This window comes from Vigna umbellata, chromosome 11, assembly GCF_029865625.1.
Source record: "Vigna umbellata cultivar VRB3 chromosome 11, Vumbellata_1.0, whole genome shotgun sequence".
NCBI lineage: Eukaryota > Viridiplantae > Streptophyta > Magnoliopsida > Fabales > Fabaceae > Vigna > Vigna umbellata.
This window is the reverse complement of record NC_142175.1, coordinates 25,278,663-25,291,577: the sequence shown is the minus strand read 5'-3', so window position 1 is coordinate 25,291,577 and position 12,915 is coordinate 25,278,663. Positions and strand designations below refer to the sequence as shown.

General features: G+C 36.6%; 1 protein-coding gene and 1 pseudogene across 2 annotated transcripts; both read right to left on the bottom strand.

Moving 5' to 3' along the window:
- Positions 1-7,201: 7,201 nt before the first annotated feature.
- LOC148191330 (uncharacterized) lies at positions 7,202-9,446 on the bottom strand (annotated as a pseudogene). The gene is made up of 6 exons (XR_015782769.1): positions 9,258-9,446; positions 8,977-9,156; positions 8,692-8,865; positions 8,324-8,475; positions 8,065-8,191; positions 7,202-7,466 (listed from the first exon to the last, which is right to left on the bottom strand). The product of XR_015782769.1 is annotated as an uncharacterized LOC148191330 (transcript).
- A 2,880-nt stretch (positions 9,447-12,326) lies between these two features.
- LOC148191329 (uncharacterized) lies at positions 12,327-12,809 on the bottom strand. Its single transcript, XM_088101371.1, has one exon. The coding sequence runs from the start codon at positions 12,807-12,809 to the stop codon at positions 12,327-12,329; it is 483 nt and encodes a 160-aa protein (XP_087957497.1).
- Between the last annotated feature and the right edge of the window lie 106 nt (positions 12,810-12,915).

Below are 12,915 nucleotides of genomic sequence, written 5' to 3'. Positions count from 1 at the left end.
AACACTGCAGGAGCGTTCGTGACTCCAAATGGCATCACTACATACTCGTAGTGTCCATAACGCGACCTAAAAGCAGTCTTCTGGATGTCATCCTCCTTCACCCTGATTTGGTGATATCCCGAACGCAGATCAATCTTGGAGAACACCGTTGCCCCATGTAGTTGATCCAACAAATCATCAATCCTTGGCAACGGGTACTTGTTCTTGATGGTCAGCTTGTTTAATTGCCTGTAGTCTATACATAACCGAGAGCTGCCATCCTTCTTCTTCACTAAGAGCACAGGCGCTCCCCAGGGCGATACGCTCGGCCTTATGAATTGCTTCTCCATCAGTTCTTCAATTTGCTTTTTGAGTTCAACCAACTCTGTAGGCGCCATCCGATATGGTTGAACTGAGATAGGTGCTGCCGTGGTCACCAAGTCAATGGTGAATTCAATTTCTCGCACAGGAGGCAGTCCAGGGATCTCTTCTGGAAAGACATCCTGGAATTCGTCCACAACCGTTCGTCCTTTAGTGCACTTAATGGACGAACGCTCAAAATTCTCATCCGCACTCTCTCGGTCTTCATGCGTCATGATCAAGTAACAAGCCGCGCCTTCCATAATGTCTTCTTTCAATTTACCGAGCGTCACACCCAACTCCTCTTCATATTCTTCAGGAAAAATTAACTTCTTAGCTCCACAATCTATGAGAATGCGATTGGTATTTAGCCAATCCATTCCCAGAATTACCTCTAAGTCTTTGAGAGGCAAACAGATAAGATTCACCTTGTACCTACGTCCTTCTACCTCAACAGGACATCTCACACACATGGTAGACGTCCTCACTTCACCCGCAGCTGGTGTTGACACCACCAGATCAAAGTGCATCTCGCTCTCAGCTATGCCCAACTTATCAACGCACGCCTTCGATATGAAGGAGTGTGTTGCCCCCGAATCAAACAACACACAACATTGCATTCCAAATAACAAGCACGTACTGGTGATAAGTGTACCTGAACTTGCTGCTTCTGCCCCAGTAATTGCATATACACGCCCAGTAGCTTGGGCTCGTCCACCCCTTCCTTGCTGATTTCTTCCTGCGTTCGGCGGCCTCATCACTGCACGTCCGCCCATATTACACTCATTTTCCAGATGGCCATTTCGCCTACACCGAGTGCAATATTTTACTCCAACCAGTTGAGGACATGACGAACGATAATGTGGCCCTCCACACTTGTAACATACCACACTACCTTGCTGTCCAGACTGTCCGGCAGGAACCAAAGCTTGAGATCCGCTCGCGTTGGCTGCTGGACGAGCGTAAGGGGATCCTCTCTGATTCACATTTCCCCTTGAGACAATCGGCCCCCTTACTGTTTGCTGTTTCTTGTACCGTTCTGCCTCTGCCAAATTCTTCTCTAACACCTTAGCTCTTTCCACCATAGCAGGGAACGTTCGGATACACAAGCTGGAAATTACAACCTTCAAATCACTGCGCAAACCGTTCTCAAATTTTCTGCACTGCCACTCCTCACTAGTGGCCATTGTATTGAAACGAATCAAGTGTTTGAACTTGTTCGTATATTCAGAAACTGACATTCCTCCTTGGACCAGCTGTAAAAACTCAACCTCCTTTGCAAAACGGACGCTGTCAGGGAAGTACTCTTCATAAAATTTATTCCTGAAAACCTCCCAAGTAATCTGTTGTTGAGCGTCCGTCAAGATGGCCCTAGCGCTCGCCCACCAGTGGCTCGCCTCTCCAGTTAGCAAGTACTCTGTATATGCCAAGCGGTTTTCATCCGGACATCTCTTGGCGTTGAAAATTCTTTCCATATCCCTCAGCCACTGATCAGCTTCGTCCGGTAGACCCTTCCCACTAAACTTGGCAGGGTGATGCTGAAGGAAACTCTCCAGACTCCATTCAACGTTCGGTTGAGCAGCGTTTGAAGAAGATGCTCCAGGCGCACCTCTAGTTGCAGCCAAGATCTCCATCAACTGCCTTTGCGTGTTTTCAGAATTGACACGCGAGGCCTCCAAACCTTGCATAGCAGCTTGGTTTTGCTGCATCAGGGTGGCGTTCTGCTCCAGCAACGTGGTGTTCTGTTGATGCAGCCGTTCAACTACGGTTTCCAACAACCTAGTGTTGCTGGACGTATCGGACTCATTCGGTTGGGGAGGAGGAGGAAGTCTAGGCGCCATTAGTTCTCTGGATCAGAGAAGAACGAGCGTTAGTAAAGTTCAAGAGTTAAAACAATAACTCATTAACACATAATAAGCACACAGCAACCACGTAGTGCACTCATAACCTACAGTGTTCCTTAAAAGAACAAAACTGCTCTGATACCACTAATGTAACATCCCAAAATACAGTAATCACCATAAATCAGAATTAATTACAATTAACAGTAATCACAAACAGTCTTTGCATTAAATCAGATTCACAAAAGCCTAAACGGCATCAGTACAGGGAACGCTTATAAACGCATACAAAGGAAACCCAAAACGGACGTTCGTATATGCACAAAACAACGTACGCAAAATAGGGGAATACATGATTAAGACGAACGGCCTTACAAAATACTTGGCCAAACGTTCTTTAAGCACTAACATTTACAATTCCTATTCTAACGAGCGCCTCTAAGGCTCGGCCTTCACTTCAACCTCTACCAGATTGGCTTCATCCAAATTTTCTTCTTCCAGCACTTGCTCAAGGGATGCACCACCATCTGCTCACATCCACAACGGATGATCATTGCATTTGGACAAGACGGATATACATGAACAGTAGACAACACAATGGAAATGCAAGGGTAAGCTTATAATATTTAAGTTATACAATCAACACATACATTTACATTTCAAAACACACATACAGCATGTGATTCATCAAATAATAATCATAGAAAAATGTAATATAAGACAGACCGTCCGGACTGTATGAACCATGTAGTTACAAGCGTCCTTGCACCCGAGTGGTGTAGTAACTGATCAAATCTCCCAGCTGCCACTCGAGGTTAACCCTATCTGCCCGAAGTACTCAATGGACTAGGGTCTCCTGCCATTCCCACGCATGAATACCCCCTTCTACTTGAAGAGGCGTATCACGGAATATCAGGATGGACCGTGAGGCTTAACTTATCCAGATTCATACTTTACCATTCAATATTTCATATTCAGCACATCTGAGACGTTCCTCCTTGGAACGCTCGTTAAAATCCACTTCCAATTATTCATTCAAAATATCATTCACCCATAATAACCAGTTCTCTTTATTCACATTTTCATTCAGTGTTCCATTCTCATAACATTAACAACATGCATCCTTTAATCAATTAAAACGAAAGTATTCCAGTTTGTTTGACCACACGTTTCTGAACAAAAGAAACAAACTCTTTTCCATTTACGGACGTTAAGAAAACCTAACATATTTAAATGAAATTGAATTTAGAAGATCAGTATAATACTTAGAAAATTTGGAGTACAAGAACTTTTAGGTTGAATAAAGAGGATAAATACCTTACAAAATGACTTGGATAAATAATCAGAGTAATTGTAAATCAGAAAACAACACTTACTGTCAATGACCGAACGTTCCATAAATAACCGTGGACGAACGCCAGATACGTTCGCTCAGAATTCAATAATAAGGACGAGCGTTCAGTTATAAAACCGAACCCTACTTGGACGAACGCTGGGTCAATGACCGAGCACAAATCAGAACGAACACTTCGGTATAAGACCGAGCGCCAATTGGGACGAACGTTCAATATAAGGCCGAACGCTCTGTAGAACGAACGTTCGACACAAGGTCGAACGACATTAAGGACGAACGCTCGACTTAAGGCCGAACGTCATTGAGGACGAACGCTCGACTTAAGGCCGAACGTCACGTATTTATAAAGTTTCAAATATTTATCTATACTGAGCTGAACCGAACGCTCATTCACTAATAATGGGGACGCTCGTTCTCGAGCAGAATTCTTTCCAAATGAAAGAATTCCAATCTAAGTTATTTAATGAAAACCGAACGGTCTAAGACCGTACAGTGACGAGCGTCATTTAGCAAAGGGGATGATTTAAAATTTCAGATTTCACAAACTTAACAGAATTTTCCAGATTTCCATCTTATAAACCTTATAACTTTCATTCCAGATTTAATTCACCTTCAACTTCACCATCATACAGATTTCAACATTTTAATAATTCCAACTATACAATAATCATATTCCATTCATACATAATCAAATCAATCATGCATTTAAATCAAAATCAACAACATATAATACATACGCGCAGTGTTCGTTCACAACAGATCATTCCAACCAGAATTCATATCAGTAAATTTCCATAGCAGCTCAAACTTCAGAGGTATCATACATGCAAATCAGAATATAGAACATACAGTATAAATTAAACATATAAGCTTCCCTTACCCGGATTGGATTTCAAGCTTGTCCTAGATAGAAAATGGCTTTGTCCAACTACGCTTTTCTTACGTTCTTGACTCTTCCAAAATAAAATCTAACCACGGAATGCAGATCACTTAGAATACATGTTTGCATGCAACCAAAATCCTATTTTTTCCAGAATCCTAAGGATGAGCTACGGAATGAAACTTACCAGTTTCAGTTCTTGAAGCTGTTCGGTCCAGTGAATAGCTCTCAATGCAGTGGACGTTTCTACGGTGCTGGAAATGGAATCGGAGGAGAAACGTGAGAATTACAGTAGAGAGAAGTTTAGGGTTTCTAGAGAGAAGTTGAAGAAAATGAAAGGTTGGTTTTCTGAGGAAGAAGATGACTGATGCAGGTGAGCGGAAAGGTTTTCGAAAATTACTTTTGTTCCTTCAAATTCCAGACGAGTGAGCGTCTCATTTTCGGACACCTGCAACCCCCATTCTGATTTCAGAAATTTCCAACGTGACAAGTGGCATGCTTGCATGCAGAGTTTAGTGCGTTTTAATGCACTGAGTGTGTAACGTGACGCGTGTTTCAGAGAATGATGAGCGTGGTTCTTCGTGCACGTCAGAGAGGGATAGGATCAGTTTAGGGAGTGGGTTTTAATGGCTGGGAATGAGGTGGCAAGCATTAATGGTGAGATGTCAGGATTAATTTAGGCTAATTATTAAGGGTTTCACAGAGACAAATATAAAAAGGAAAATTGGAATTAGATTTTTTTACAAATTAAATTAGCTTATGTGGTAAGCTAAGTTATAAATTTTATAACTTTTTCCATATATTGTATCTAATTCTTTTACTTGTAACTTGTGTATAAGTTAATCTTAGTTGAAGAGAAATTAAATTTATTTATTTATTTCCTATTTTTCCATTAAGAAATGTGTAGAAAAACTTGTCCGAACAGGTATTTCAATGAAAAGCCACCCAGTTAATAATTATATATGACTTCCAAGCTAAAGTTTTGTTAGCTGCCATGTTATACAATGCAATACTTTAGGTCCAGATAGAATATGATAGGATAATAATCACCTTATCCAATTTATTGTCTTGTTATTTATCTTGCATGGTAGGTTGTCATTTCATGTATAATCTTAACCATCAGTATTACCATGATTCCTCTGTCACTATATCATGACCACAAGCAATAACCATCAAATCTATCAACATTACTACACTCACTCTCACCCTTTTTTTCTCATTGTCACCATAATTATTCTTATCCTCATCATTATCCTTAGGATTATCATCACTATTCTCATTATTATTAGTATTATCTCATTATTATATTAGTTTCTCATGAGGAGAATTTTCAATTGAGTCCGATTTATTATGTGATCAAATTTTCTATATATTTTTAAATTGAATGTTATTTAAGTTTTGGTTAATTAGATAATGTAGTTGTTATATTGTTTCACTATTTTGTTTATTTATGTCTACCTGTTAAGAAATGTTAGTTATTATAATTAATTAAAAATAATATTAGTTACTTTTATATTTTCATTAAAACATGTTAAATAATGAAGTTGTAATTTTCTCTAATGATTTTCATAACCTACAAAAATCATCGTTACTATGATTATTGATGTAAGTAATAACAACGGGTTTTCATCATCCAGTATGTTCTAAATTAGAGTTTTAATAAAAATCATTTATAATTTTACCTTAATCATAATATCATATTATATTAACTTCAAAATTTCACATTTATTAATAATTAACACAAATAACCAAACAAATGACAATACTAAATAACAATCAAGTCACCTAATTCAAAAATATAAATTTTTAAATATTTAACAATTTTATTTATGAAAACAATTAAAAAAAACTTTTAACTTAATTAAACTTTATATTTATCATTATAACCACCATTATTATTGCCTCCAATCTTGCAACATATTTGTGTTTTAAGTATGATATACATCAAATATTAAATGTTTATCGAAATCTTATTATATGGTGTTATCTTCTCATGACTATCAAACTAACTCTTATATTTGATTGGTTTAATCATTCACTAAGTCCCTATTTTCGCATGAAATCTCAATTTCGTCCCTTTCTTTCTGAAAATATCAATTGGGTCCCAATTTTATGAAAATTGCAACAAATCGATCCTTTCCGTTAAATAGTGTCAAACGGCGTTAAAAAAATTTGAGTGGATGCTGAGATGACGAACGAACGCTCGTCCACCAGCGAACGAACGCTCGTTCACCAGCGAACGAACGCTCGTCCACCAGCGAACGAACGCTCGTCGACCACCGAACGAACGGTCGTCCAGTGTGGAACGAACGGTCGTCCAGTGTGGAACGAACGGTCGTCCAGTGTGGAACGTTCGTTCGTTGGTGGACGAGCGTTCGTTCGCTGGTGAACGAGCGTTCGTTCGCTGGTGGACGAGCGTTCGTTCGTCATCACAACATCCACTCATCAATTTTTTTAACGCCGTCCAGCCAATTTAACGGAAAGGATCGATTTGTTGCAATTTTCATAAAATTGGGACCCAATTGATATTTTCAGAAAGAAAGGGACGAAATTGAGATTCCATGCGAAAATAGGGACTTAGTGAATGATTAAACCTATTTGATTATCATCTAGCACAATACGAGAAACTATTGGGTCATGTACAAAAGAACCAACCAATGGCCTAGACCCGTGAAATAACAAATTAAAAAATATATTCAGTTTAATATCTATGCATTTTTCCACTCGGACATAAAGGTAAAACCAAAAAAGACGTGCATCACATAATTGGATGTGCAATGGTAATAATAAACCAAAAAACACTATTTCATCGCTTCCAAAATCTCCAATCCACGTTCCCCATTGGGCACCAGCTAATTAGGATGGCAATAAAGTACAAAAATAAACCTACAAACATAAATCTACAAACATGAAGGAATTCCCCAATACCCAACACTAGCTTTTACATTTCCTTTGCATTCAACCTAATATTACTTCCTCCAACAGCATGCGGTGGTCAGTCTCCCATAACCCATTAGGTCAAAATCCCAAATCTCCTCCTTCAGTGTTTCCTCTGCAAAGAAGCCAAAATTGTTAGTTCTCTGTAACAGTACAATGCAATCACGTCGGTTGATAATGCATACACTAAAAAGTCCTTTTTCAAATTAAAAGCCAAGCATAAGGGAAGGGAAAGTGTGTATCTGTTGATGGATAAAACTCAAATTTTCAAATACATACAAAATTTGTGTTGGTGGTGAGCAAATTCCCTCAAGGGGCATTTTTAACTTTATTTCGTATTGTGCGGGTATCATAGTATCACTTTTATTATTGTGTTCAGCACACAGCTCAGAACTATCAGTAAACAACTGTACATATAGTAAAACTCTCCATGACCAAAAATTGGTTCAAAAATTACAAAACTAGTCGACAAATAACCAACTCTACACGCTTACTCTAGAGGAATAAGACATTAGTTTATTTAAATAATTTTTTATTATACACAGTGGATATTAGAGCAATCATCAAATAATTTGGTTGGTCATATGCAATGCAGATTCAACAATACATAAACCACATCCACATAATTCGACTTAAACAAAATTTCGTATATGAAGTTCAAAAAAGTAGTCTACAATTTTCACATAATAATTTAAAAGAATAAAATGTCATACCTTTCGCTTGTGTACTCGGCTCTTTCTGCTGCTACCTTTACCAGATCCCATTACTTGCTCTTCAGTTCTATCTTCAAAGAGTAATGTTTTGATTTCATCATAGAAACTTTCTGTTAGACCTTGCAACCTGAAATAGAAAAAGCACAAAAGCTAAGAGAGAAAAAAATGTATTTAAACAAAAATACTATCACACATTTAATTCTTTTTACTTGTTAGGAATGGAGAAACAAAAGGAAAACATTCCAAACACTTCCCATACCCATTTCTTGATTTCTTCAAGTATTTTTCTCGCTTCCTCTCCTGTTTCGTAAGAGGAACACGAGTGAACATCTCCTCCTCTTGCTGAGCGCGTTTCTCCATCTTGGAGACAAATCTATCAACTTCTTTGCTAGCTCCCTCAAAATCCCTCACCTGAGTAGAGTAGTGAGCAGCCAAAACAAACCATTACGTAAAATCATTAAATGCAAGTTCGGATAATAGTTCAAAAAATATTCTTAGGAGTTAAAAGTACTTTCGAGAAGGATGCTCTCTTTGTACATTTGAGTCTGAAAATACTTTTGAAAGGAGTTTAACTGAAACCCAAGCATACTATAAGTCATAATGATTCAGCACTAAAAATAACTTTACCTCTTCAGGTCTTTCCTCCATATCATTCATCAATGTCCCGATATAATCACTCTGCTTAGCTTGTTTCAGAATTTCTTTTTCTCTTCGCAAGGCATTTCTTTCATGCTTAGAAGGTCTTTCTAGATCCATAGAAGTAGGGGCAAACTTTACAAGTTGATATGTATCATGTCCATCCTACATATAATAAAAGTTAGATAGACCAGGAAAATACCCTTTTCAAGATATTACCACCCTGCGTACACCAAATTTTACACCATTTATAATATCACATATACACTGACTGACCTGCAAGGTTAAGTCTACTTTGCTAAGTAGCATGTCAGGATTGGGACGATACTTTGATGCATCCTCACTCTTATTGGACGCATCTGGCTCCGTACTTTGAATATCACTTTTGGCTGCATTTTCACCAGCCTACACTAGTTTCTGGATTTGGTATTGTTGTTTTCTGTCAATTGGCCGAATCTGCAATGGAAACCAGGAAGTCAAATGTTTAACACATAATACAATGTAAATATACACATGGAAGCCCTTGAAGATCAACGCACAGAAGGATAAAACTATACCTTTTCCAAAAACAATCTTATCTCTACAACACTTCGAACAACAGGGTGATCTTCTATTGATAACCCTTTAGGGTGATCTTCTATTGATAACCCTTTAGCCTTCCGCAATAAATAATAAACAAGGGATTGACAATAATTCAAAAGTAGCAAATTCTTACCCTCAATGTAACACCCCGAATTAGGTGTTACAATTTATGTTCCATAAAATACATATATAAATTTTTTTTTTCAACACCAACGAAATATTACGTTCTTTATTACAACACAAGTCTTCTGAAAATAAAATTCCACACAATTCATAAACTTCTGAAATTTAAAATTTCACACAGTTCGGAAATTCAAACATAGATTTATTTTAGAAATTTCCCATGTCTCCTTTTTCTCCCACAGATCTCTCATCTTCTAAGCAAGTCCAGAACCATCTGCTAATTCATCTGAAATAGTTTCTGCTCCCGTATAATATCACACATTATACGATCATTGCATTCACATACACAAACACAAACAGTAGGGTGAGCTAACGAAATCAAGAAATATATATTATCCACAATCTTACTAATATCACAAGTGTGGCAATCAGTCCAATACCTGCATCTCGAACATACTCAAGAACAGACTATTACATTGATACTATATAATATTTCTCAAGTCAGAACTATCAATACATTTACTAGAGTCAATGCAACATATTATTAACCTGCCTACTTACCAAAGCAAAGCAGTCAACAATCCTTCTGTCTACTTACCAAAGTAGTATAACCATGTGATACTGACTACTTACCAAAGTTAACGAGGTGATCTACTTACCAAAGTAGTACAATAAGGTGATATTGTCTACTTACCAAAGTAGCACAATAAGGTGATATCGTCTACTTACCAAAGTAGTACAATAAGATGATATTGTCTACTTACCAAAGTAGCACAATAAGGTAATATTGTCTACTTACCAAAGTAGCACAACAAGGTAATATTCCGCCTACTTACCAAAGTAGTACGGTTTATGCCAAATTAATCTCTCATTATCACACCTACTTACCAAAGTAGCGTCCGACTTCAAACATCTTCCCTCCCGACTTACCAAAGTCGTAGGAAAATAAATAAATTTCGAATTTACAATTTTGACAATAATTCTTATACTACCCATCAAATTTTACCATAAACTTATTTACAATTCATGATTTAACTCAAATAATTATTACCAACTTAGTAATATTCAATATAATTTTATATTCTAATATAGAATATATTATATTACTTATCTTCAATTTTTCAAAATACAACTACACATACAATTTAAGAATATAATTATTCAAGAATTTATCCAATACAAATAAATTTACTATTTCGTGGAAAGATTACTCTTTACTCATATCAAGAATTTATCCAATACAAATAAATTTACTATTTCGTGGAAAGATTACTCTTTACTCATATCAATAATTAAAATCTTAACAAACAATACGTTTAAATCATATGGTAAAATTTTCAGTCCAATCTAACGGTTAATGAGGCGAAAATCATAATTTATGTATAAATGATCCAAAAACATAAATTAAGCAGTATTGAGATCCCTGAGAAGATACGAAACTAATATCTATAAATATGTATCTCCGATTTAAAATCTGAACGGTCAAAGTATGACACTATCTTTTAGAAACAACATATTAAACTTTCACGGTAATCTAACGGCTAACTAAGTAAATATGAAGATTTTACCGAGGTAACTCAGAGACAGAAGTTTAAGTGGTTCTCGGTTAAACTCAAAATGCGGAATGAATTCCTCTAAGCACAGACATCTAATTCCAAATCTGAACGGTCAAGATCACCTAATATGTCTTATGAACTACATACTAAAGTTTGGGCTCAATCTAACGGTAAATGGAATATATATGAAATTTTTACCATTATAACTTAAGAACATAATTGCAGTGTTCATCAAATATTTCAAACTTTCGAAATTTCTTTCTCTAAACATAGACCTTCAATTACAAATCCGATCGGTCAAATTGTATGAATATGTCTTAGTGATCATATATCAAATTTTGAGGTTGATCTACCGGTCAAATAGGTGAGAATCTATATTTTTACCGAGACAACTTAGTAACAGAACTACAGGGGTAACTAATTTACTCAAACATGCAAGATTTATTTCTCCAAGTACAGACTTCTATTTTCAAATTCGAATGGTCAAAGTTTAGTAATAGGTCTTAGGATTCACATATTAAAATTTTAGCTAAATCCAACGGTGAAAACAATTAATAGAAAATTTTCACCACAGTAACTCGAAAATAAGAAATTATAATCATGATAACCAAATTTTACACAAGTCAATAGATAACTACCATTACCAAATTTTAACACATTCATACTCATATTCATGATCATGACAAGAAAGGATTAGCTCCCCTACCTCTTCTCCTTGCAAGCAATTCTTCACTCTTGATACTCCTAGACCACCACCTTTGCTTGTTTTCACTCTCAATTTCAAAGAAAATTCTAACTTAAATCCCTCTTCTCTTCTCCTCCTCTCTTATGGCCTTAATAAGCTTATATCAAGAGAATGAAGCCTCTTGGAAGATGCTTGCAGTAATCCAATGGAAAGAAAAAAACAAACAAATGAAAGGGATGGGTCCCCTTTACCAAAACATGCACCCATGTTTCACGGGAAACAAAAACATCAACCTCCATGCTTCAATATTGTCTTCTTATTTTCCATATTAGTATTAATTACTTTTTTTTATAATTAATTATGTCCCTCCTTTTAACCAAAGATGGCCAGCACAAATTGCATCAAATTCAAATAATTAATACAAGAAAAACCAAGCTAAACAAAATGGTAAAAAAAATACAAACAATAGTCTTTATCTTACATATGCATAATATGTTTGAAACTAATTACACTAACCAAAAATTTATTTATTTATTATTATTATTTTTCATACTTTCTACATACTAATGCACACCATAATTAATTATTCAAAACCACAACATACATTAAATTACTTTTATTTTTCTATAGGTCTTACATTCACCCCAACTCCAAAAATTTTCGTCCTCGAAAATTAATTGTTACTCAAACAAATGAGGGTATTCTTTAATCATATGATCCTCTAGTTCCCATGTCATGTCTTGGGTTTCGTCGTTCCAAAGTATCTTCACCGTATGAATTTCCTTTCCCCGTAACTTCTTTGTTTGAACTTCTAACACCCTTACTGGCATCGCTTCGATAGTAAGATCTTCGCGCACTTGAATGTCATCTATTTCCAAAACATGAGTCGGATCCGAGACATACTTCCTCAACTGCGACACGTGGAACACATTATGCAAGTTCGTCAACTGTGGTGGTAATGCTATCTCATATGCTACTGGTCCAATCCTCCTAAGAATATCGTAAGGACCGAGAAACTTTGGTGACAACTTCCTTGATTTAATAGCCCTACCTATGCCGGTAACCGGTGTCACACGTAGAAACACATGATCTCCTTCGTTGAACTCAAGAGGTCTCCTTCTCTTGTCTGCATAAGATTTTTGCCGACTTTGTGTTGCATGCATCCGGTCTTGTATCAACTTGACTTTTTCTGTTGTTTGCTGCAATAACTCGGGACCTACTGAAATTGTTTCTCCATCCTGAAACCAGCACAAAGGTGTCCTGCACCTT